The sequence below is a fragment of the Liolophura sinensis genome, chromosome 6 (assembly GCF_032854445.1).
Source record: "Liolophura sinensis isolate JHLJ2023 chromosome 6, CUHK_Ljap_v2, whole genome shotgun sequence".
In the NCBI taxonomy this organism is placed as follows: Eukaryota; Metazoa; Mollusca; class Polyplacophora; order Chitonida; family Chitonidae; genus Liolophura; species Liolophura sinensis.
In genome coordinates this window covers 63850980-63877398 of record NC_088300.1, presented here as the reverse complement: position 1 = coordinate 63877398, position 26419 = coordinate 63850980, and the positions used below count along the sequence as shown (strand labels likewise).

Below are 26419 nucleotides of genomic sequence, written 5' to 3'. Positions count from 1 at the left end.
ATATCTGAAAATAAGCCTTGTAGTTAATCGGAGACAGCACTTCCCAAAGGATAGGTAGCTCATAACTTTAATTGCTGGCAACAAGTCTCAGGTAATCAGCAGTCACGTGCACCTCAACTCTCCAAGTATCTCAAGGCTTCTTTGACCTCTTCGGCTAATCAACAGCCACGCCCTTCAAAATTTAAAACCGCGCAACTGCCATAAGCGTTCAGCTAATCAAGGGTGGTACCTCACCACGTGTCTTTACCATAAGCCTCTGATGATCCAATAAGATCATCGATTCGATCCTTTCGGTAAAATTTTTGAACCTGTCATACAGAAACGAAAATCACATAACTGGCAAAACCTTTCATTGATGAGTTTTATTGCTATTTTGCGATGTGTACATGATTAAGTCATTCAGAATTCAATCCACTTGTAAGTCTCATGATTTGTCCTCACTGGTTAAAAAAGATGGCAATGTTTCTCAATGATTCAGCGATGGTTTTGTTACAAAAGAGCAGTAATTAACTGTAGATGATTAAGCCGTTAGAACAGTAACGATTTTTTACAATAAGAATGGTCTATGCGTGATTAGTCAAAATACGATTATTATATCGCAACTGTAATCAATGACATCAAACAGCACATGATTGTGGCGAATCCACAAAGAACATAACGTCTGAAAATCAAAACTTTATAAACATCAACAAAAACATCAACGTCCAAATAACAAAACTGCGAGCACCGTCAAAAACAGTTGTTGAACTATATAATAGCTTTATCTGCACTGCTCATCAGTTCATCAGTTCATCTTCAAGCACAGCAGAGGACCGATTTCACAAAACTATTTATGACTTAAGTTGAAATTTGAAATCCTTATTAGCCTGATATTAACACAAATATGTAAAAATTCCAAATTACAGTACCTAAAACTAAGCATTGTGACGAGGCTTCAAATTCTGACTTAGGTCTTTCAGTCATAGTTAATTTGTGAATTCGGTCTCAGATCTCGCACATCCTGTTTTCAACAGGTTGTTCAGCTCTACGTTTCTCTCTGTGGCAAGGGACTCTCTAGTTTGATAATGGACCCAGAATCCGACATGTCCAGCTTCTTCCTGGATCGCCTAGTCTGTGAACAGTCTGATGAACACTTGCCGCTGTGGTCCCCCAGTTTATTGAGGGCTGCGCACAGTCCTGTCGGTCTGGACGTACTCCTAGGGTTCACACCATCGTCGTCTTTGTCGCATGGAGGTGTAGCTGTTGACACTCTCCGCTCGTCTTCAGACACATTATATTCAGATGGCTTCTTTTCTCGAATATCCTGGAGGGGACACACAAATGTAGAAGTTATTTATTTAACTTGCTTATTGATTTGATTGATGTTTTACGCTGTACTAAAAAACATTTCACTTAGACGATGGCGGAGGCCCCCACTGCACATTGTGTATGACCCCAAGGCTACTGAGAGCTTACATAGACCTATATACATATACAGAGTGCCAAAACAATGCCCCTATGAATTTATGACGCACAAATCAATAGAAATGTACATGTAAAGATTTACATGCCCTAACTCATGCCCTAAAACGTGTGGGATAGCCAAACCAAACCAGCAACTAGCACAGGACTGCCAATTGAAGCCTCGATCTGACCAGTAGGCCAGGCACAACGGTCACAAATGATGGACAGGCTGTAGCATTCAGCGTTAAATGGGCGAAATCAAGAGCATGCGTGTTGTTCTCTAGTAAGCGGGCGTATTTTTAACCAGGTCCTTAGCTCTGAGATCGGTTGGCCATGTTCCAGTTCAGTTTCCAGATTAATTCTGAAAGCTAAACAGAGAAGAAACATATTTCAGATTTATTAGGTCCAGGGTGCCGGTTTCATGAAGCGCACTTAATTAAGCCCTTAACTATCATGCCAACGTATGTTGTAGAGGTATAAAGTGCACTTAGCTAAGGGATACTTAATACTAAGTACGCTTAATAAAACCCGCCCCTGCATGTTTTAACTGGATCATACCAGCAGAATGCTGGATTGAGACATATTAAGTAATTTTAGTGACGCTGAAAGCTCTACTGCAGTTTTCACAGTGTGACGTCATAATGCTTGACAAGCCCATAAAACTGTAGTAGTAACATGTCGCGCAACAAAAGACTTCACCGTAACGCCACCATATGTTGTGAGAGGAAAATATATGTATATCAAAAAAAAAAATGTATATCAAATTTCTACCAGCTAAAATACGCCTAACGCCGATTTGACGTCTGTGATGACAACAACGTATAAAAATCCAACCATCAGACCACATTGTTTTCGATGGTATAATAAAACTTTGAAATAATGAGTACAGAATATCATTTTTCGGATTAACATTCTACTGTACGTTAAAATTCTTAGTGAAACTACCGAGTTTATAGCGTTATTTGGTTACAACGTAATTCATGTGGCGTCACGTGGGGAAGGTTCGCCACGTCACAGACACGTCATCACTATTTGTGTTTTCTCAGTACACTCTTCTGCGTGCCATAGCAACAGATATCGCCTGTCATACACGTAAGTAGGAACACCCTATGTCTCAATGGTTGACTCCAGACTATGCTCATGGTTGAACAACAGCAATATTCCTCTAAATTTCCTGTTCCGTATATCCACTACGAATATTCACTAAAGAGAAGACTGTAAACTAAGAAAGTAGCCTTCTCTTTGCATCAAACCGATCTTAAACTAGTTACAGGCTTTGTACCTTCGGGAGTATTGTGGCCATGAAGAAAAATAGTTTTAAATGCGTCACTACTATACGTGAACGGTAATCTTCTATTTGGTTAGGCTACGTAAATGTGCGAAAATTCTCTGAGCTACCACACATATTAGCTATAATAGGCCTACCAATACAATGGGTCGATCTCGCATTCCTACAACCTGGCTTCTACATGGGGAGGATTCTATAAAACTTTTCCTTACATTGTAAGTCTCGTCGCAATAAATGCTTAGTTTTTGGCATAGGAAACTGAAATTTACTTCAATTAATAAGCTCTAAAACCGTATTTTAAATTTTGACCTAAGTAAGTATCAGACAATAACTGCTAACCTAAGTGATCTGTTCAATCTCGACAGACATTACCTGTAACACATCTGTCTGAGTCACAATGCTCCTTTCTTTCGGAGGTTTCCGCCCAAACCGTAATCGACGTCTCACTCGAACTAAAGCCGCTGAAAACGCCAACACCAATGGTTAAATCATGCCCAAACTTGTCGTTTTTTTTTTACACACTTTTATTTGCTTTATTATTATTATTCTGCAATGAAGTGGATATATAGGCTATGCTCTTCTGAGTGTATGTCTGAGTGGAGAAAAGGATCACCTTACACTATAAATCCACTGATCTGCAGGGTGCGTTATATGCATCTAATGTCCAAACTGAATGATTTAAAACAAGAGCTAATAGTTACAATAAAAGAATAAATCCATGAATGTTGTTCGAACTGAGCTCACCCAAAACCCACCCAGAAGTGGCTCATCGAATTTTCCGACTGCGGGCTGTGCACAGATTTGGCAGAACGCGGTAACAGTTACAATAAATCAATGAATCAATGAATCCATGAATGCTGTTTGAAATGAGCTTGCTAAAAACTCACCCAGAAGTGACTCATCAACTTTTCTCGGTGCGGGCTGTGTAACGGTGACAGGAGAAAGGGAAGGGAAATGACCATTCCGCAAGGCGGCCTCAAAGCCCCGAGTTGGCATCCTCCGTCGGGGAACAATACACTTTTTGGCGGTATCACCGACCTTGACTGGTGTCACACAACCTGTTTTAAAACATACAGAATACACAATTAAAATACCTTCCAGACGTTCTGTGACAGATTCCACAAAACCATTTGTGACTTCAGTTAAAATCAAAAACCTAATCAAAGTGGTCTGCTTTTCGTACTGAAAAATGAAATTGGACTCAATTGTCAGAAAACAGCACTTAAGAGTGTCAAAATCTTGAATTTTTAGAGCCTCTAAATTAACTCTTAAATTTTGGCTCAAGTCAAGAATTGATCTCTGGTTTCGTATTCACGAATACATACATGCGCGTGTATGAAAACCCTGAACGTTGATCGATTAACGCTATATGACGACTGTATGCTACATGTTATATAGTATTGTAGCAAACTGATCAGCATATCCTTCCATTATTCATACAGGGATTTATACTCTTACAAGAAAATCATTGTCGTGTGCGAATTCTTTCGTATTGCAAATGTGACAGACAAATGAATTAACATCCTTTCTATATCTTATTTCCTGTTTTTGGCCTCTGATAATCATATATGATGTTCCCAACCCTAATGAGAGAAATTGTTACTCTGGAGGTCAACTGTTTGGTCACAAGTATATGGACATATGAAAATTGGCGGGAAAATATATACTCTCTCAAAATAGAAGCACATATAGTCAAAACACGATGGTGACACTACAGAGCAACCTCCTCTTGTGGCATGGTGTCAGGACTGAGCGGAATTCCGCCGCTAAGTTCAAGATTAATCATTCTCAGTCTCATTCCGTGACTTGGCTGAAGATGACACCGGTTTAAATTCGTTTGAGAAAAATAGATTTTTACAGGTGAAAACTCCACAAAAGCGTCTTTGGTTTGGCACCCTATATATATATTTAAAAGAACTATAGCTGGTACGATTGCGGCTATTTCTATTTGAAAAATTCTCAACAAAATATGTATAAGCTATACACTGTTTTCAATGAAAATAATTGTGCGCATCTTCCATAACAAATTGGCATTAATTGACCAATTTACACAATCTCGGTACTATTGGGTATATCAAGATCTTGGCTTCGACCATAAATCTTCGTTAAATCTATGTATATACACTCGCTGATCCCTATCGACAAATTCAATACCTGAGAAGTAGTTTGTTACGGATTTATGTAATGTCTGAATCCGATTATTCGCAGGCTGGCTAGGGCTCTGGGGGTAAAAGAGAGAGACGTCGTTACAAACAGTCACATGACGTACTCACGCGTTGCTATGGCTGCCCCAGTGACAGACCAGGCCGGCCGCTGCAATGAGACAGACGGTAGATCAGACAGCGCTGGGTACACGCGGACGTTGACTATACTGCATCCACCTACCACAACAACATGTCGACTGCTCAGGAAGGTTAGTTTCATTTATCTGTCTTGTCTGCTAACCAGTACGTAATAACATACTTTCTGTTCGGTTTACTTTGTTTCGGTTTTTGTTGTTTCTCGCCTCTATATAATTAAGAATATAAAATTATGCCGCCTACTAGGTCCTATATTGAATTATAATAATGTAATTGCCAATATATGACCCCCAGGGATGGTTTGAGGGCTGGGAATGTGATAGGGGGTACTGACATAGCACTTGTTCTGAGACAATAGAGGTGACCGAGTAGAACCAAGGAGCAGACAGTGTCGTGTTGCCAAGAAATGAATATCACTTGACACGTGCCATGAAGTACCCAGGCAAGGTATATATATGGAAGTAGAACTCTGGTATAGATATGTGTTGACATGGCAGACGTATATGTGTTAATCCCATGTTAAGTAAAGTATTTGATCTGCAGCTTATGCTTATATTTGGCGTTAAAGGCGTATCTAATTTATAAATCCTACACTCACTTCTTTACCCCTGTATTGGCTTGTTGCAGTATTTCAGATATACGTTCGGCTTCCATCAATACAAATATGTTTTATATATAATATTTACCGCCAGGACCGTTCACATCAACTGTCTTAAGTTTGGGGTGCAATGGGTGTAAAGCGTACCATTATTTCATATAATTTAATGTTTATTTCAAACAAAAAAATGGAAAGCTAAAAGAAATTTATCTGAATAGTTATGTGACAATGGTTCGCTAGAATCCCCTTGAACTGTAGTGGTATTTATGACGGGACAGGTAATGCGCGCTCACCGAAGACACGCCAAAATCTCGACTTAATCCCTTACAGCAGGATTACTTCGGCTGTGTGGGGAATTAAGTTTTTAATAGGTAAAGCTCGGCTGCGCCACAGCTGTTTTGAACAGCTCGATAATGCACAGATTAATAATTAACAAGACCTTATTGGCAGCCAATTGCAAGGTCACAAAAAGGTAGCCCACAGCTCGTATTATGCCATGCACATGGGTATAACCTGCTTTTGTACATATATATAGCACGGGAAAAGCGACACGTAAAAAGCCCACTGAACCATACATCTTCTACAGAAAACTGCCATACAAACAGTAATGACATATATGTTATCATTCAACCGTGCTACATGCAATATGTTGATGGTTTAATAACTAAGATAACGTATCTAAAGTATGCAAATACGAAGATCAAAAGCTCAAAGCTAAACGTCTCAATTAGAGACCTTTAGTTAGAATCTTCTAACTATAAACTACAATCAGTTTACCTTTTCTGGTTTGAAGTTACAAGGTACAAGTTGAACTCGTAAATTCTAACTAAATGTCTCCAATGTTTATAACTGATAACACATGGACTAGCATATTGTCGTTCCCCCCCCCCCCTAACATTCTAATATAGCTACATGTATAACAGAAGGTATGACGTTTTCTTACATATGGCTTTAATTTTAACCCCATGCCTTCTACTTTCCCCTCGCATTTAAGACAAAGTTGGTTCTGACCGGACAGGTCAGCAGGGCAGTGCACAGGGCAACAACAAAACTGATCCTGATGCTAAGCTTCAAAACAACTCGCAATCTCACTCGGCTAGACCCGGGCGCCATCAGAGGAGCACTCCTGATCCCAACCACCGGCTTCCCAGACGGTCGCGAAGTGCCGACAAAGGTATAATATATATGTGATAAAGTCACATTCGAGGCAAAGTATAGTCCATACAGACTAAAAGAAATACAGGTCCCTAAACCACACACAGTGTAAGGTTGACCGCGATTCTCGATACCTCGATGGGATCGCTGGATCCACTTTTAACTTCTGAAAATGGCCCGCATAATTTCTCCATGCATATGCTTTGAACTTTGTTTTTTTGTTTTTCTTTTGTTATATCATTATGATCATGCTTTACAGGTGAAGAACGAAGAGCTGATACTCTAACAAGAAATCAACGATGACAGCTTACAGTTTACATGACTCAGTTAACACCCTGTAATATTCTTGGGACGTACCGTCCATATTGGTTTTGGTTTGGCTTCATAAAACCTGCTTGTGTGTTAGCTACCTATACAGTACATATATACTAATGCTTAAAAGTTTCTGCTTCCCAATTTATACGGCTGTCATGCCAAGCAGACGACGTTTACTGCAAGAACCAGTCTCCTTAACAAGTCTTAACTGATCTCAAATACTCTTTTTTCAGTTTCCTACAGCGACGACGGATTCGGAAGGTAACTCTTACGATCAGAACGCCCAATAACTGTATACTGTAAAAAATCACATGAGGTCAAAGACACTACCAATACTCCATACTTTATTTTCATAATACATGTAACTACACGTCTTTGTGAAACAAAAACCTTCAGATATAGACCTGTAGCATTCCAATAGCACAATACTTTCTCACTTAAAACTCTAGTCCCAAGCAATAGTTGCAAAATTATCCGTTCCTGAGCAAAAACAGATTTCTCTCTAACCCCCCCCTCCCCCTTAAAAAAAGTTAATCATGCAAATGTTCATAATTATTCTCCTACTTGGTCACTAGGTTAGGTCCATAGGTCCCCCATTTTTCCTTCGACAGCATTCGTATACCTGTCCATCATGTCGGTACGTCAGAACTTAATTCCTATCTCATAGGTTCCAGGAGCTATCTAGGCCACGCCCTGAGAAGTCAATATGGTGGACACGGTTTGGGTGAGTACGTCTTAACACTGCGATATAGTACCATTCATGCATCACTAACTATAAGATATTATAACAGATTTTTTTTGGCTAAAAATCGATATTCGCTTATCAAATCAAATTTTCTCTATTAACAAATACCAGTTATTGCTTTTCAGAAAACATCAGTATTAAAATGATTCGAAATTTTGAAATGCGACCTGCATTATAAATTTTACGAACTTTAGAATCGATTTTGAACAGTAACACATGCACAGACGACGCTGATATTTTGCAAACCTTAACTATTTGGGCTATTCTAAAATATTAGCAAAAATTCGACTGTATGCATAATTTGGGTCTTAACCCTATTATCAGCTACAAGTACATGTTTTTAATGCTCAGGCCGCGGGTAACTTGGGGTGACCAGTCCACAATAGAGCCCATCTCGTCCGCCGCCCTCAAAGCAGAGGCATCGGAGAGAGTTCGATACCTGGCCACGCCAAAGCGCAATCATCAAGGAGAAGATGAACTGAACAGGTATGGCTACATTGGTAACAAAAATCTGTAAATACCTTCACACTGAGTCAAGACTTTGTCGTAGAAAATCAAAATGTGGTGCTTTCGTACGATTTCGTTAAAAGTGTATAAAAAAAATCCACCTTGTGCACACCATATCATTTAGTAGATTTTGCATACTGATAACTGCCCATAATCGATGTGGTATGTGCATGCATGGAAGTCGGTATTTTCAAAGCACTGCGACACTGTGACTTGTTTCTTGCAGACCCTTGTACTTCTACAGCTGTGGGCGAGCTTCACAACTTCTGGAAACTAGCCCAACGGCCCAAAAAGCAGAGGCAAGTGCCAGAGTTCAAGCCCTGGCCACACCGAAGTCAACACATCCTCAATTTACAGAAAACAGGTACACACTTCATTATTCTGCGTCTGAGCAAAACACTGGGGTTTACAACATCGGATATATACTGTACAGTGAGTCCAATTCAATTTGATTTCGTTGAAAGTCTTAATATGTAACATGAACTCCGTCTTTTTTTTCTTTTTGGAAGGCGGCAGTTCGAGTACAGTTGCGGTCGCTCCAGTGTGCTTTGGGAAGTCAGTAAACCCGCCATGAAATGTGGAGACCGAGAGAGAACGCTGTATTTAGCGCGCTATAAAGACGTCCACAGCCAATACCAGCGTCCACGTGAGGTACAGAGCGTAGTGAGCCCAGCGACATTGAGTGCTAAGGCTTCTCCCCATACAGAGAATCTAGCTCAAGCCAAAGTGAGAGACAGTGGGCAGTACAGAGATCCAGAATGGCAGGTCAGTGCTTCACTTTAGTCTAGGGTGTTTTCGTTTGGAACAATGTACATTTCTTTTTGTCTTCTCAGCTTGAGTCCGAGATCCAAACCGCTTAAGCGAAGAAAGCAGCTCCTCTGTGCTCTCTACCGCACACGCTTAAAAACATAAACTCGATTATATTCCCAGCTTTCACCGGGATAGACACAAAACCAACGTTTGTAAAGGCGGCCAGAGTGAAACTAAGATCAATGGACATTCTAAAATAGAACCCATCTGTTGCTGTCGATGAGAGATAGACCAGAACATTTTACGCAGGCATATTGTTTTTTTTTAAATACATTATCTCCTTGAACATCCGAAAGATGTTTATTTTCCCGACCATTTCATACATTTTACGCAGACTGTTTCTTAAAATACGTAATCACATTAAACATCAGATAATGTTTAATTTCAAGTTACTTTCAAGCACTCGGACGGTCCCTTTTGGATTTGAAAGGTCAATTCAACTACCAAAACAGCGTTCAAATCCACAAGAAAACAGCACAAGCCTCGCACTCGAGGCTAAGTGCTGTGCTTTACCTTTTGGTATTATAGATTAAGACTTTCAAGACTTGTTTGTTTTAGTGAAATCTTATTAAGAAACTATCCTTGTACTGTAAAAACCGCAAGCAAACATGCATAATCCTTGTATTGTACCAATATTGATGATGCTATCACAATCAAATTCTTTTCTGTTGATATTTTCAGGTGAGCGAATCGGCAAAAACTGCTAACGCATCCAGTCGTTCTGTGGAACTGGCCAAACCAAAAGGTTTCGCTGAAGGTTACTTGTTCGAGAGGGAGGTCCAGTGGCCGGTGTCCCGATCCGCCAAGAGGGCTGTGGCGACCACCAGAATAAGTCAGCTGGCTCAGCCAATCGTCAGAGCCTCCATGGACCACGTACAATTTAACCCGGATGCCTTCCTGGTAAAACAGAACGCTCTCAAGGGTACTATTTCACGGCGCGTAGCTGAACTAGCCCAGCCTGTTGTTCGGTAGGGAAAGGATCATTCCGATCTTAACATTCATTGGAAGCTCCTAATATGGCAGAACACAGACGACAGCCCACGGGCAATGTGAAGACATCCCGAGTATCTTAGAAGTTCTCCTAACGACCATGGTGGCCAACATTATCTGTGATATTCAGATCGCTTCGGTGTAAAAGAGCCACCGGTCTTTGCAATTCTTAGCTAACCAAATGATGGAATGATACTTATCGCTGTGGACTATCCAGCCAAAGTCTTTCTTTTTTTATGTCATAATGATTCATCATACCAAAATATTGGCGTTGAGCTGGCTGTTTTCCAGTATATATTCTATGCCTGTTACGTACCGAATCAGTTTTCTGTTATATTCCATCATGTATGTGTGTAAAACTGCCACGAATATGTGAACAGTATTAAACCATCTTTTCATCTTTCCCTTCGTAATGTTGTCTCCCTTTTCACTTATTATTTTTTCTTGACTTCGTCCAGTTATAACATACACTTGTGGAGCATCCAAGAAGAGCAAGGCAGTACTATATCAATATATTTTGCAACGAACCAGTGTTCCCTTTAACATCAAGCATAATATCCAAGGGGAAATACATATGAAAACTGTGCCCCTGTGCTAACATCCTACCAGTCTTCCACTATCCGTCACTGACCTCACAATAAACTGGTTTTTCCTAGGTATGCATGCTTCTTGTGGGAAAGTTACATGGTGAATCTATTAGTGTCGCCACGATATGACTGCAATATTGTCGATGTGGCGTAAAGTCATGATCTTTCTGTAAGTTATTCATTCATTTAGCATTCCAAAATAAATCCACCGGCTTCTACCTTGTAAACCTCTACTGGCACGTTATATGGGCAATCAACGTATATTTACAAAACATTCTTTCATATCAACCTAAAAAAGTCAATTCATCACAGGTGAGAATTTTTCACATTCAGTGGCAGTCAGTTTTATGGGGTGGAAACCGGTGTGTCTGGAGTAAAACCACAACAAACTTGGGCAAGTTACAGAAGAACTTTCCCACGTGAAACGTACAGACCTGCAGGTCGTATCAGTGCAAGACAATGAATCATGATGAAACGAATGATTGCCAAAAACCTCTTATTCTCACAATAACGATGTAAGGGGAATTTATTTATTTTTTTGATATGACGGCGGCCTACATCATGTTGGGAGGAAAGAGGGCATAGCCCAGGGGAAACCCACAACCATCCGCAGGTTGCTGACAGACCTTCCCATGTATGGCCGAAGAGGAAGCCAGTATGAAAGGGGAAATGTAGAAATTCCCTGCACAAAGCAGAGGCAGAACCTAAACCTTATGTGCAACATCTTCTTCTCTATACGGCTTAGCGTATACTTTACACCACCTGCTGATAAGTTATCAGCCAAGTCCTTTTAATACAACAAAAGAGCCAGGTTATTGTATGGCTGAATCCCAGCGACCTTATCCAGACCTGAATACCACTAGCAACAACAATGAAGTATGTGACCTGGATTCACTTGTTCAAATCTCCATGAAAGCTTTCAGCATGATAATGCCCTGCCATATTTTCAACTGCCAGATTCAGAAAATGGCCACAAGGGTTACAGGTGAATAATGAAATCTTTGTAAGAATTATGTTTTAAGTTGTTGAGTAAGGCTTTTTCATCGAAAGAAAACAATATGAAAACTTGTAAGCTTTTTGGAATTACTCATTTTATTACTGTAGTACAGTCGGATGATTACCTGATAGGTTACTGGGAGTCAGCTTACAAGAAACAATGTGACAAGAAGTTGACACAACATGGATCATGTACACACACAGCCAAATGCTGCATCATGTTTTCTCTGCACTACCCTCACCTTCCAATGATGCTACATATGCTTTATACTGTGTTGGGGTGTTTTTGAAAGTGAGGATTTTCCTTCTTATCTGTTTTGGTGTGTCTTGGTAATAGTTCTTTGGGTCTCTCGCCATTGCCTGCATAACAGAAAATAAAAAACAACTCATCAATGGAGATTAGATAACAGACCACAGTTATCCTCTTATCTACTAGAATATTTGACTTGGTGTCTCTGTTTACCAAAAACCTGAGAAAATTTCTCATGTGAAACCCATGAACACTGAGCACCATTAACCAAGAGCTCAAAATTTCCAGACTAGCCACTTCTGAATGTTTGAAGAACATTGGGAGTTACTGAGAATAATTGTCACGATCATAAATACAAGACATTTGGTATAAATAATGAACTGTTTATAAAAAGTTAGCAAACTGGCTTTATATTGATTTACCTGATTTGGCCTTACTGATTTAATGCCATACTCAAAGATAATTCACTTTTAAGAACACTGTCCAGTTGAAGTTGACACTAAGGCCTATAGAAAAAGAGTACAGGGATGAATCTGTCAAATTCCCTATGAGTCTGGCGTTGACCAAACACCTAGTGTCACATGCTCCTGAAATGACATTATCTTACCTGCATGGACATTACAATTAGCTGAAAAATATAACACTTCATAGGAAATGCCATTTTCCTCTGATTTTTGCTTTTCAACTCCAAATAATACATATTACGCCATATTTGATTAGAGGGGTATGTTTCCATACAGAAAGTGTTTGTTACCTTATAGTCTTCTCCATACTTGTTCATCATATACACACAGTACTGTACCATGGGGTCTGAAAGTTTCATTGTGCTTATGTGCGGCTGATTGGCTTCCTGCTCCAGCTCTGAAACAGAGACATATCTTCACGTATGAAATTCTTGTAAGGCGAAATCATGCTCTTACAGGGGAGATAAATTTGCACGTTATAATATGGACCTGAAGTTGTGTTCACGACACGTCACAGGGATTCAAAGAAGTCAAAATTTTACAAACCGAAATTCCAAAACTGAACTTTTGGAAGGGGTTAAATTTCATGTTGTACTGTGTACTTATGTATAGACTTCTATACATATTCACATCACAGTCTCATTTGTTTACTGCTCTTGAGAGGAACGCAAAGATGACTTTTCTAACAAAAACTGATAGTGTGAAAATTACACTTATACACTGTGCAAGAATAAACAAACAACTTAAAAGTAGACCTTGAATCCCAAACTTGCTCTATCTGTACATTAACTTCAGTAAAACTGAATGCACCACCCACTTGTTGAACATTATAAGGTCAACTTTCTTTTGTCCCTAATTCCTACTGAGTTGTTGATGCAGTCGCTGAGAGTCCAGCTTGTGCTGGCTTCCCCTCCAGGCCGTACGTGGGAGGTCTGCCAGCATCCTGCGGATGGTAATGGGTTCCCCCAGGCTCTTCTCGGCTTCCCCACACTATGAAATATTCTTGAGTATGGTGTAAAACACCAATCAAATAAATAAATAAACTACTGCCTTGTTACGATGTACCATTTGATGCCCTAATACTAAGTTTACTCTACCCTTGCCACGGTATTTTTTCAGGAATTTATTGCCGCTTGTGTCCTCAAAACGAGGTAAACGCATCCTTGTTTCAATAAAAGAACTACATGAAGAGAGACAGCTAGGACTCACAGGCTACCTTTGAATGAATGAATGAATATGGCTTCACACCACATCGGCAATTTTGCACCTATATCGTGGCGAGAACAGGTTAAAACAGGAGCCAGTGAATGTTTTTCGATAGAATGGAGAACTCTTAATAAAAAACCAAAATAGACAAACATGTTTAAAACCGCTTTATAAAAGAACCAACCTTTTGTTAAAATTTGAAAACCACAATATACTTATAACAATGTAGAAAATCGTATGTATATATAATTTATTTATATATAATTATTAAGAACTATATTTTATGATATAGGCCAATGGCCTTCGACTAATTTGTGACAGCATCGCCAGCAAAGCTCTCAAATATATTGAAAATAGTCTTGACTCTGTAGAATTTTTCCCGAACATGAGCAAAGTCTACACATCAATAAGGATATGTTTGATACTGTATTGAGCATCAAATCCAATACACTGTGGGGCAGTGCCCCCATCAAGAATAAATGTGTGTCAAACAAGAATGCCCAATACGGCACCTTGTTAAAATTACCTGGTCTCTGCGAGACATACCATGTGTATAAGAAATATAGAAATATGACAAGGTGAGCTGCGTGAAGTTTATTATGCCCCTGTAAATCCCATTCACCCTGCCAAAGGCCCTGAACATATTTAAGGATATTAGACCTATAATCCGTATAAAGGATCTTAATTTTAGTTGCTCATTTATTAAGGGCAGCTTTCACTTCGATGTCTTCTACTGTGTTTCCATGGACACCAATATGGCTAAAATTTCAAGAAATAACAGGTTTTTATATTTATTATGCTTTACTGCCAAAGGGCAGGAAGGTGAGCCACCAATCTGAACATCAAATATGAACTGTGAATGTCACCTAGCGTCAGATTTAGTCTCATGTAAGCATGAAGCAGATTTTTGTATCAATGTTATTTAGACAATATATTCACAGTCTTGTCTGCACGAGTAATGCAAGCAGGCTTAAGCAAAATGGCAAATGCCTCGATATCTGGGATGTAGAATGAGAGAAGAAAAAATCAAATAAGTAGGTCTAAATATCATACCTTCAGCCACATGGGACTTCGTAGCTTTAGAGTGTTTCCATTTAGGAGTGCCTTCTACATCATGTGTAAAAGCCTGTAAATTTACCAAATACAAGGTCATGTTTTGCTGAGTCAACATATCTGCTACAGTACTCAAAAAAATGGCAGCTTAGCAAATTTCAAGTTGAGTTTTCAATAAAAGTAATACTAAGACACACACTACTGAAGTTCTAATAATCTCCAGCTCTAATAGTTTAGAACTACTGTTGGGTAAATCATACTGTATTTTCAACTCTCCCGTTCTTACATCCTTATTTAACTTCACAACTTCCATCGGTCCATGAAGACATGAGAACACACTAACCTTTGCTTTTGTTATGCTCAGTGATTTGTTAGGGTCAGCTGACAATCCCATGTCCAAAAGATTCTGTACTGCAGACTTGCTCTCATCCCATGCCCGCTTAATTGGTTTACTGGACAACATGACAAAAAGTGAAATGGTCAGATGAATTATTGGGTTGTAAGTACAGGGGATGGGTGGGCCAAATAGTGGGTGGGCCTGATAGTGGAAGGGTATCTAATTCACGGATGCCAGTAATGCACTTCGCAATGTTCAAAACTACTTGGACTAGCTAATTAGTGAGCCAGAAATAAACGACACCATAATGACAGTGATATCACTTAATATTAAACTGATTAAATGGACAAACACGAGCACTGCTGACAAACACAAGCACTGCCGACACTACCGACAAATACGAGCACTGCCAACAAACATGAGCACTACTGACTAAACACGAGCACTACCAACAAACACCAGCACTGCCAACAAAAAGATGTTGATGGACAGAGACAGACTACTGAAGTGTAACAAATCACCATCAACAACTCTAGGAAAGATAAAGTGGGAAAGGCTTGTGTTTTGTCCGGATGTTCTTGGGGCAATGTGTACAACGCGCATGACGTAAGCAGCAGGCCTTCCCGGTAAGAGTGAAAGCATGAACAGGGGAGAAGTGTGGGAAACTTTATTCGTCAAAATATCTTTGACTGGACAAACAAGTGAGAAATAAGACTGCAGATGAGGAGAGAAGGGCAACACATGCTCTAATGTAGCTAAAATATGGGGATAAGGTACTTTAGCATCCACAACCTTCTTTGAAGACTTGATTTTTTTCAAATGGAGAGACTTCTAACTATAACTGCAGAGTTCCGTCAGGCCTGTCGCAATGTCTGGTGCAAGTTCTAGTCAGAAACTTCACACTAATTCATAGTTTTGCAGTGATGTCATAGCCACTAGCCCACCACATCTTCCTACAGAAGCTTAAGAATACACGCTACTAAAACATATTAATGCGGATTGACAGTGGTGTCACTGACAATGGCATAAATATCATCCTTACTCAATATCAGTGTGTCTTGTCAGAAACACGAATGACCAGTAATACGTGACTGATTTTCACATAGCAAATGAAAGCACATAGGCATGACCTGTCAATCTATCCTACAAAATCACGCATACTGCCATTGATCAATGCAACCCTAACCACCTAATAATCATACAGAACAAAAACACGAAGCGCAAAGTTCTTGAATTATTTGATATCTGCGATCATTAGAACAGTGGACACAACAACAACAACGACATTTTGAAACGAAGCGTGGGAACCAACAGAGAACGGTCTAAAATTCATCCATACGATAGTGAATCATTTTGTGTTCTGCTTACCAGGGAATAGAAGGGAGCTTTTTGGATTTTTTCCACGTCTTACGCCTGTCCTTGTTGTAATTGAATCTGTTTTTTCTGCTTTTCTTTGGCTTCCCCATGTTTGTTGTGGATATTTGACCACGTACTCATGCCGAGGAACTGAGCCGGTTAGAGCAAAAACCATAACTTAAAATAGACACGATTATTTCTTTTTCTTTTCTTTCTTTACAATTTCATATATTATACAAACTATGACTGACAAGAGCAGTGCAAGTGTGAGCCAGAGACAATGAGTTTTCTGAGGCTTTTTTGGGACACGGGCATCCATTGTCATAATGCAATGCAAGTTCTTTTACAAGTTTTGGTTTTCAATGCCACCGTTGTGATGGTTTTGTAAGACTGTGTTGTTATTTTATGATGCTTACACAATTTTGACATTACTAACTGGTGTGTGTTTTAAAACCCCCAGTGCAAAAGTAATAAAGGCATTGTAACAAATTGTTCAAGCAAAGCGTTTGAGGAACCTGATAACTTCAGTGTTAAAAGCCACAGCTCACGCCACAGTTAGTCAGATGAGCGGCTACAACTGAGAACTGTCCCGTGTTCAACTCAAGCACCTGTCGGCGTGTAAGTGTAAAAGATGTCGAAAGATGGGAATATTCCGCAAAGTGAGCTGGTGTATTTACCACCCCCAACATCGGCAGAACTGTACAGGGAGGAAGGGCTGAAGGAAAAGCTGCTCCGCAAAACGAAGGAAAATCCATTTGTTCCCATTGGTTAGTTGGTAATATACCGGTAACCAAAATTTCATGATTTTCATGATCCGATATACCCCTGTATTTTTAGTGTCATGTATTCTTAGTCTCGAGCATCCGGGTTTCTCGTAAGGAGGAGTGGGTAATAAATAACATAGGACTAAATGGGCGAAGTGCGGATTTGGTGCATGTCATTTCCTTAAGTTCAGTACAGTAGATTAATGAAACTATCGTGACTCATTCTGAGCACTTTTCCAGACAGAAGTTTCCACCTAAATGGTATATTTGCCCTGTGAATATTCCATGAGTACAGCATTTCTGTACCCAGTATGATTGGGCATGGTCATTTTGCAAGCACACTGTCTTCCACCATGTTAATGGTTACATGTGGAAAATTACACCTATATGTCAAAATTAATATACCCCTGCATGGAAAAACTTACTCATATACATAAGCGTACTTTCGCTTTATATTATATTATTCATTTCAGAGCAAACAAGTTGAAAATCAGACAAGAGATCACGCTTCTATAGTTATTAATACAGTGATCATAATGGGGCCATATCTAGAGCTATTTTAGTTCTGGAAAACGTTCTTACTTCCAACCTAGTCAAGCTGTATTAAATCTAACAAGTAAATTAAATTGAACAAAAGTATGGTGGTTTACCAACAAAGATTTAGTTTTCATACTGATTTCCTTCATTCACAGACTTAGAAGCTCTCAGAAACCATCATTTTGAGTTGCACTTTGTAAACTGTGTTTCTGCAGGGCTACAATGTCACCTGTAAAGTTGGGGATCAGAACCTTCAGTGTTCTTCTAGATATGGCCCTGCATAAAAATAGTCAAGATTTTATTTTTCCAAGTAAATTCTTTGTGAGGAAGAATGCTCTGTTGAATATCAGATTCTTGTACTCTGAATACAGGCATTTGTTTGGTATTTATAAAGAACATGGTAATTCAGACTTGAAATAAATGCTAATGCTTTGTTGTTGTTAATACATTGTTGTTGCTAATACATTGATGTTGCTAATACTTTGTTGTTATGGGGTATTTGTAGGTGTGTTAGTGACTGCAGGAGCCCTGGGATTTGGTTTGAAAGAGATGAAAGCTGGTCGCAGCAGGAATTCACAGAAACTGATGAGGCTGCGTATATTTGGCCAAGGATTTACTGTTGTAGCACTTTTAGCTGGAGTTATGTATGGAACCACAGGAAAGCAAAAATGACGAAAGTACGTTCTTAGCCTGGGCGTAATTCTGCCAAGAGTTTGTTAGAAGTGTGCATATGTAAATGAGTGTGTTGAATTGAGCATTGTTTGTGCTTTGTCCGTGAAAGACAGGTCAAGCGCGATCTGGTTAGCCAGCATTAATAATCAATGCACAATTCTACAAGAATGTGTGTGTATTTGTGTGTGTATCCTATTTTGTCTCAGATTATCATGTTATCAAGATTATAGTGTGTAAATAAGTATGTACTGTTATGAGACTGTATGTGATACAACTAAGCCCTTTGCAAAGAGACAACAAATTGCTTTCTTTCACATGTACTTAAACAAAAATGTGGAGTTCTTTGAACAGGGACTTACCCAAATAGAATTCTAATGTCAACAATTTTGATTTCTTTAGCAACCCCATAGTACATATACTCTAATTCTTCCAATTTTTGGGACAGTTAGTTAGTGTTAGTAGTGAGGAAAATAGAATATTGCATATTATATATTCGGAAATGTAAAGATATGAATACGTTGTTCATTAGGTGATCTAACGATGGGAGAAAAAAGATGCTCAATATTCCTGCTACAATTACATAAATATTGGCTATAATGAGCAGACCCGGTTTCCCAAAAATTAGAAGAAATAGGGCAATGAGATATAATGAAGATTTGAGGTACACAGTAAAAGATATTGAAAACTTGTATTGTGTTTTGCAATAACATGTAATACATTGGACTGGATCTGAGGTAACTACCAGTAATTGGGCTTCACGTTGTTATTTTCTCACCGTGTATTTTTAACTTCAGCCATTCACGTAACAAAGGACCCAAGTGCAAGACGTCAGACATTTTGTGGGATGTTATAGCTGATTACGAATTTTCACTCACCAATAAACTATAGACGCCGATTTTTTTAAGCAAATTATTTCTGTTTAATTTTATGGTAACTAAGCAGCAATAATGATTGTGTTAGCTACCTAGAATTGGGTTGAAAAACTTTATTTTTGATAAATTTACATACGCACTGGTCTGTCGCAATCCTAGGCACAACAGAGTAATGTATGGGAGACAACTGCGCTAGGAGAAACTCGGTATACAGCATAGTTATGTCCCCTAGCATATGAATTATCGTTACTGTAGCCCGAATAATGTCGAATCATAACATTTTTACTTAGTGATATAAACAAAGCTAAAATTTTATGGGGCAGGAGTTTGGGAATGACGGACGTCTGTCCGTCCCGATTAAGTTGGATAATTTGTGTCGTCAACTCCTTCAGTAGGCAATGGAAACGTGAAAACTAGACGTATAGACACTTCTATGCTGTGCTAATATCTTCTAATTGAACCCCAAATAATATTTCCTTATGTTTTACTGATGCTAAACTTCACATTGTGTCCATTTCTTTAACATGATGTTGACATGTTATTCCCTTGCGCTTTGTATATACTATCGAATTGTGCTGTAATTTTTTCGTTTATACTGATGCTGGACTTAACCAATTTCTCAGCTTTTCCGCTTGCCAGGGTACATTTGCATGTAATCAATCCTTCCTACACTAAGCATAGGGAGCGTCTGAAACAGTGTTAAATACAGGTCAAAACTACCGAACAGTTCTTCCAAAATACGTCTTGGTGCATAACATTGTTCTTATCCTGCTACTCATTTCCAGCCTTGCACAATATGTAGATTTTGACCCATTGTATTAATTTTGACCCAATGACGGTGTTAATTGCCTAGCTGAGGTGAGTTGATCGGACTTTCAAGTGAAAGTTGTCTCTGTTAAACCATAACACGTCACATTGAGTTACTCAGCGAATTTCCAGCGGTATATATAGTCCATGGGAGCAATGGGCATTCAAGGTGACACAGGTGTTCACTGCAAGTTAAATTATGTCGAATATAAAACAGCATGTTCAAATGTGTATATGGTACTGAAACGGATGAGAAACGTTTCACGGATAACATGATTTTTAAAACGAGAATAGGCCTTCTAAGAAAACTGGGATAAATATCGTGAATGTGCTGGACACGTGCAAATGTGTATGTAGGCTTATATGTGTAAGTTATTCTTGACTTTATATAGAACAAAGCTTGAAGGCATTTGAAACCGTTTGCGTCTGCCATATATTGAAGGAAAGGGTTTTTGTACACCTAACAAGCGTGTACCTAAACAACTGCATGGGGTAACGTCGTTTGACAATACTTAGTTTTCGGTACTGTCAGTCGAAATTTTGACTTGCATACTTTGATTCAAAAGGCTCGAAAATAAAACTCGTTAAGTCTTATTTCAAACTTGATTAAAGTTAAAAGGGAAGATATGGCTTTATATCGGCTAGGAAACATATCACCAAGAGTTGAGGGTTCCACTATATATGCGTGAATATGACTATGAATATTGGTGAATATGACTGACTTTCGAACGATTTTACGCACTGGCCGTTCATCGTTGGGCTAGAGCTTTATTCCCATTGGTAAAAGACATTGACTTTCGAGAGAAGCCATTATTGCGTTCAGCCAGCAAAATATGAAGTATACTACACTATCGTGACGCTGGCCAGATTTTTGTCCTATGTTATCCTTTCAAAACGTTTTGGTCGTGGATCTCTCATGGTGTGCATGTATCCGTTTTTTTTTTATTATCAACATTAAGTACAGTCTTAACATGGCATGAGTGATTCATTGAACTGTCTTTAGGATGGTAACGGGATGTAGCTCCATGAATTAGAAGGCCGATACAATGTATACATTACGACTGCCAGCCACCAATGAACCACGCAGCACAGTTTTTCTCGATTCTCGGCTCTTAATATCTGTGGAGCTCTGATGACGCCGAACTGTTTCTCGGGGTGCTTATGCAGACTTACATTCACCGAAGACCACTTGTCTTCCGGCCTTGTTAACAAATCTCAGTTTCACATGAACGCGGAGAGTTTGTCAGTAATTTGCCAACGGTCGGTGCACTTGGAAATCCGTTTTTCTCCATCAATAAAACTCACGGCCATCGTTTCAGCCAAAAAGTCCTCAACTGGCCGACAGGTACCAACAGGACTTGAGACCATGACGGAATATGACATGTGGCTTGGAAAATATCTACACGAGAGAGAAATATATGCGCGTGTTTATTCATTTGACAGATTGGTATTTTATGCCGTACTCGGGCATATTTCACTTATACCATCGTTGGCGGACAGCATTATTGTAGGAGGAAACCGGAATGAGCCTGAGGAAAACCCACGATCATTCACACGTTTCTACACCTATTGGCAAAGAATTCATTGGATTTTCCCAGTGTGCATAACAAAATCTGTTCTTCAGCCACAAAGAGCTGTAAAATTATCATACGATATCCGCACCATATTCTAATGTAGACCTGCCAATTTTTAAGTGAAGTGTAAGAGTCCTTAACAGTATTTTTAATTTCTCCAGAGAATTAATACACTAAGAAAAATCTGAACATTTCAATTGGTGTGGAAACAAATGTCGTGTATTACTTCTTCAGCCGAGATTTGTCTTTACTTTCACTCAAAACTACCTACCGGTATGAGGCTTTTGGCTAGAGAGAACTCGTATCTACTCTCCCCTTTTGACCTATTGGTACAGGTTAATACCAGTACATGTAAACCGATATACAATGAAAAAAACATGGAATACTAATAGCACGTGAAATTAGTAAGCTATATTTTTAATTTAAAAAAAATATTAATATTTGTGAAAAAAGAACACAAGTTATAGTGTCCACAGGGAATGGAATGGTATTATAGATTATGTAACCATTTACTTGTTTACAAATAAGAAAATTATGTAATATTTTTAAAATAATGAGCACAAGACCTTCACATCACAGTTTATATTTGTAAATCCCCTAAAAACTAGCACAAAACAACCCATTACTCCACCCCACAAAAATAACAATAAATAATACTTGCTTTCCAAAAAGTACAAAAATTGTTTGAAAACAAGACAAAACCCATTACTCCACCCCACAAAAATAACAATAAATAATATTTTACAAAAATAAATAGAAAACTTGTATGAAAGCAAGACCAATTTTTTAACCTACTTCAAAATGCTGCAGCATGCAGTACTAGTGTGACCTCACATTTTATATACTAAACAACGGGTAAATTTATGTGACGCAAGTTCTCAAAACTTGAATCTTTAAACAGATAAAAAGTCATGGAAATAGAAACTACATAATGTGCATAATTTCTTCATATTCGTCATGATCTACGAGTCAAATGTAACCTTGTGTCACCTAATTTATTAAATAATCCTTAAGATTCATGCTTCACTCGTCCAAGTTTTCTTTATACTTATACTTCACTCTTCAAATTTCAACCAGTCCTTGATGATATCGAGAGCAGCTGAAGCTTAACGTCTTCAACACCTTTGATATCCCCATTTGGTGGAACTTGTGTCTCCAAGACAGACAGGCAGTGATTCTCGGGAATTTCATTTAGTCCCATTTTTTTAATGATAATGTCTTTACTGAGTGCTTGTGGTACATCCTGAAAAATACCAAAGGATTAATATATATATGTATTAATATGTTTTGCTCATGGAAATGTAAAACAACGATTTTGGTTTGATTCTCAGACTCGGCTTTCATCAATATGATAATCGTTTACAGATGACCACAATAATGCACCAGTGTTTCAAACCTGGAAACTACCAGCAGGACAAGTCTAATACAGGACATAACTGTCACATAAATAAAATTGTAACTTTTTTAATTATGTGAATAGCCGAAAAACTTGCTATTATGTCCTGCACCAAGTTTTATTTCCAGGCTTGTGTTTGGCAATATTATATTATTTTCTAAGACAAATTTTATACCTTTTCTATTTTGGAAATATTAATTAAATGATATCCAGTCCAACAGTGATCCAGTACTTTTTTAGCATTCTGTGTACCACAGTAGCTTCAAGCAGCAATAGCACCATTGTATTATAGCAAGAACTCATTAGGTTCAATCTTCATACAAAGCCCATAAAACAAAAATACACACAGAAAAAAGAAATGTGTAAGTAACAACAGAATGTTGCCCTTTGTACATTAATGACCTAATTGGAATCATGAAAAATATCCAAATAACTTGTCGTACAGAAATGCTTGAGATACAACTGACCTTTAATGTGTCCAAATGACGCGCACTTTCAAAGTATTGAAATTTTGTATGAGTAAGTGTTGATTAAATAAAGCATGTTTTCATATCCTTTGGAATTTGTATTTTTTAACCCAGGTAATGAAAAAGTTATGAATTTTATAAAAATAAGGCAACTTCTATCAAATCTCAATTTAAACAATAGATTATGCCCCATTTTAGGAGCTTCAGACTGGGTTATGTCCAAAGAACATATATTCTTAAAGTGAACATAAAGTCAGCCACTAAAGCTCAATTAATTAATAAAGTAGCATTCCAGAAATATTCTAAAAATATTTTAAAAATTCGACACCACTTATTAACAACATAAATATCCAACAATTGTAAGTACCTAGCCTCTTTTGAGAAAAACACAAACAAAAACGCCTGATACCCAACCAAAGAGTTTCAGCTCTGTTCTGTGTTCAAAGGACCGATTTTTGTTTTTAGTTATTCGCTCGCTCAGGGCGATGTTCATGGACACAAACTCGTCCTGCATGGTTGTAAGCATTTGACTAAGCTGGCTGCGCCAACTTCGCGGAATTTACTGAACATAGCAGGACCTTCTGATTGATAACGGGCCGTTTTATTCAAATTTTGGGAAGATATTTTTGAAATAAATCTGACTTTGCTTTTCTTGTCAGCTCACCCTAACAAGTTACTGCAGCATCCTGGCCAACATGTACGCATTGTTACACGAGTAGCCGTTCTCAGTTCCCTGCTCATACATGTGTGGTTCAAAATGCATCAGTTTAACACTAAAACTGCAGAATCCAATTTATTGCATCGATATCTGTCTATCCACTATAATAATCCACACTGACCTGAGTCTATTATCACACGACACTTTCAGCACTAGTGATTGGCCAAGTTCATAAGGGCTTCTACAACATGGCTACTGATAGTGAATTGTCCATCAGAGCCATATCCCAAATACTGAGCTTCAACTTCTCAGCTTTCAAACTTTTATAGAATGTTTTACATATTTTCTGCGATAGCTGTGTCCTATATCATTTTTTCTATGTATATGTAGTGGCAGACTTTATGTTCACTTTAATGAAGGTCTGAAGTAAAGCTATCAGGTCACTGCCGTACCTGCTTGTTTGCGATAACTAAGACAGGGACAGAGGCTAGTTTCTCTTCACGTAGTATACTCTTCAGGGCATTCCCTGCTTCCTCTACCCTGCTCCTATCGGCAGAATCCACTACAAACACCAAGATGTTGGTGTCCTGTATAAAGTTTTTCCAGTATGCTCGGATATTTTCAGATCCTCCAACTGAAAGAAGAAAACAAATATCATGTAAGGAAAGCCTTCCCTACAGTGTTCTTAATTTATTTCATTATTTGACTAGCGATAAGTGCTGTACTAAAAAGACATTTAAAATATAATGGAACTAAAGTGAACTGCAGCAAGAGGAGACTGGAGTGGGTGGAGGGTGGAGGGTTTAAACAACTTTTATTGGTCAAGCAACAGTGTGAATGTGGTCTCCACAAATAAAATTTGTCATCCTATAGCCAATCAAGATGCTCCTTCAAACGTCTTACCTTCCCATATGTTTATGGCTTTGTTCTCATTCTGAATACACATGACATTGAAACCATCTGTAGGTGTTGGTTGGTGGACAATTTCTTGCTTAGACATGAAGGATAGTAAGCTAGTTTTTCCAGCACCATCTAGCCCCAAGACAACAATTCTCCGTTCATCTTCATCACTTCCTTGTGCCTGTCAGAACACAGAGCTGTTAAGGTATCTCTTGTATTATTTAATACATTAGTTACAAATTTACAAAAATGAAAAATGCACCAATCAAAGAAACAAATACAAACACCAATCTAATCAAAAAAACGAAAATTCTAGTTTATTAGCCAATGCTACTTATATATATTGATTTCCACCAAGGAGGAAAATAAGAGAAAACGATGGCAAAAAATCTGCTGCCAATACCAAACTATTATGATTATCAATAGTAGAAATTTCTGGTATTCTTGGTCCCATACAGTCCACTGTTGGACTTGTTCTGGTGCCTATACATATTGTAATTCTCAGCTATTTTTTATGACTTTTACATTTGCAATGTATTAACACGAAACTGTTCATACTGACAATCTGTATGAAGTATTACAACACAGGCCCTTGACTCAAATTCGTCCACCATATATATTAATTTGCATGCCATGAACATGGTGAACTCGATCCATTATCCAGAAGAGGTCAACCAGTCCTCATCCACAGCTCTTAGGGAAAATATATCATCGTTATCATTTTATCCTTTCCTTTTTTCAGTCTCCTTTTAACTAGAACAGCATACATCACTTTAATGTCTAGCCTGAATGTCAGGGGGAATGTCAGACAAGGCCCACACCTAACAACACACACGATTGAAATGAAACTGAGCCGACTATCGCGTTAGGGCCTATGTCAAACAACATAGTATTATGTATTAACCTGGTCTGACTCTGTGTTGACATTCTCTTCTTCTTCCGACAACTTCCTCAATCGGTAAATGATATAAGCTGTTATACCAACCGCCGCCCCCGTCACAAACAGCAAGGCAGAGGTCCTGCTCAAATTTGCTGTTGTGTACCACATGGCGGCCATGTTGTTTACAGCTACTATCACTTCACCATAAACCCATGTGACATATTGTGTCGTCATAAACTACGAAAAGTGCCACTGGGTACGTGGTGCACTTTTCATCATCTCCCCAACGTCTATAATAATAATGTTCTGAAGACGTCATTATTTCTGACAAAACATTGAATGCTTGATTTATTTGTTTATTTACTTTTTTGGTCTTAGTTTTATTTTAGGACCTATTGCCGAGTGCATGAATACATGCGACATATATCTGGAATTAATGCTATACATTCCTCCCAGCATATGTCTTGCACATCCGTAAACAATGACGGATTG

General features: G+C 38.6%; 4 protein-coding genes across 4 annotated transcripts; 2 read left to right on the top strand and 2 right to left on the bottom strand.

Annotated features, from left to right (window-relative positions):
• Window positions 1-352: 352 nt before the first annotated feature.
• On the bottom strand, window positions 353-16551 carry LOC135467653 (uncharacterized). The gene is made up of 8 exons (XM_064745445.1): window positions 16413-16551; window positions 15051-15159; window positions 14708-14780; window positions 12739-12845; window positions 11977-12094; window positions 3619-3789; window positions 3104-3192; window positions 353-1303 (listed from the first exon to the last, which is right to left on the bottom strand). Exons 1-8 carry the CDS (start codon window positions 16508-16510, stop codon window positions 1025-1027), a joined length of 1044 nt encoding a protein of 347 aa, XP_064601515.1. The 5' UTR covers window positions 16511-16551; the 3' UTR covers window positions 353-1024.
• LOC135467651 (sperm microtubule associated protein 2-like) lies at window positions 2509-10586 on the top strand. Its single transcript, XM_064745443.1, has 9 exons — window positions 2509-2535; window positions 4940-5144; window positions 6624-6803; window positions 7333-7360; window positions 7767-7823; window positions 8196-8330; window positions 8578-8715; window positions 8861-9116; window positions 9843-10586. Exons 2-9 carry the CDS (start codon window positions 5126-5128, stop codon window positions 10131-10133), a joined length of 1104 nt encoding a protein of 367 aa, XP_064601513.1. The 5' UTR covers window positions 2509-2535; window positions 4940-5125; the 3' UTR covers window positions 10134-10586.
• Window positions 16552-16657: 106 nt separating the features above from the next.
• LOC135468397 (HIG1 domain family member 2A-like) lies at window positions 16658-19268 on the top strand. The gene is made up of 2 exons (XM_064746637.1): window positions 16658-17167; window positions 18207-19268. Exons 1-2 carry the CDS (start codon window positions 17032-17034, stop codon window positions 18371-18373), a joined length of 303 nt encoding a protein of 100 aa, XP_064602707.1. The 5' UTR covers window positions 16658-17031; the 3' UTR covers window positions 18374-19268.
• Window positions 19269-22017: 2749 nt separating this feature from the next.
• LOC135468639 (ADP-ribosylation factor-like protein 3) lies at window positions 22018-26103 on the bottom strand. Its single transcript, XM_064747003.1, has 4 exons — window positions 25952-26103; window positions 25051-25228; window positions 24600-24781; window positions 22018-22869 (listed from the first exon to the last, which is right to left on the bottom strand). Exons 1-4 carry the CDS (start codon window positions 26093-26095, stop codon window positions 22696-22698), a joined length of 678 nt encoding a protein of 225 aa, XP_064603073.1. The 5' UTR covers window positions 26096-26103; the 3' UTR covers window positions 22018-22695.
• Between the last annotated feature and the right edge of the window lie 316 nt (window positions 26104-26419).

What these genes read in the sequence shown, in the direction of transcription:
- LOC135468639 (XM_064747003.1), bottom strand. Translation starts at nt 26,095, where the DNA reads ATGTGGTACACAACAGCAAATTTGAGCAGGACCTCTGCCTTGCTGTTT. An exon ending in TCAACACAGAGTCAGACCAG is followed by an intron (nt 25,229 to 25,951) that starts GTTAATACATAA and finishes GTGTTCTGACAG; the next exon opens with GCACAAGGAAGTGATGAAGA. An exon ending in AGCCATAAACATATGGGAAG is followed by an intron (nt 24,782 to 25,050) that starts GTAAGACGTTTG and finishes TTCTTCTTTCAG; the next exon opens with TTGGAGGATCTGAAAATATC.
- LOC135467651 (XM_064745443.1), top strand. An exon ending in AGCGACGACGGATTCGGAAG is followed by an intron (nt 7,361 to 7,766) that starts GTAACTCTTACG and finishes CCTATCTCATAG; the next exon opens with GTTCCAGGAGCTATCTAGGC. An exon ending in ACAGAGATCCAGAATGGCAG is followed by an intron (nt 9,117 to 9,842) that starts GTCAGTGCTTCA and finishes TGATATTTTCAG; the next exon opens with GTGAGCGAATCGGCAAAAAC.
- LOC135468397 (XM_064746637.1), top strand. Translation starts at nt 17,032, where the DNA reads ATGTCGAAAGATGGGAATATTCCGCAAAGTGAGCTGGTGTATTTACCA. An exon ending in AAATCCATTTGTTCCCATTG is followed by an intron (nt 17,168 to 18,206) that starts GTTAGTTGGTAA and finishes GGGTATTTGTAG; the next exon opens with GTGTGTTAGTGACTGCAGGA.
- LOC135467653 (XM_064745445.1), bottom strand. Translation starts at nt 16,510, where the DNA reads ATGGGGAAGCCAAAGAAAAGCAGAAAAAACAGATTCAATTACAACAAG. An exon ending in AAGCTCCCTTCTATTCCCTG is followed by an intron (nt 15,160 to 16,412) that starts GTAAGCAGAACA and finishes CATGTTGTCCAG; the next exon opens with TAAACCAATTAAGCGGGCAT. An exon ending in GAAGTCCCATGTGGCTGAAG is followed by an intron (nt 12,846 to 14,707) that starts GTATGATATTTA and finishes TCTCTGTTTCAG; the next exon opens with AGCTGGAGCAGGAAGCCAAT.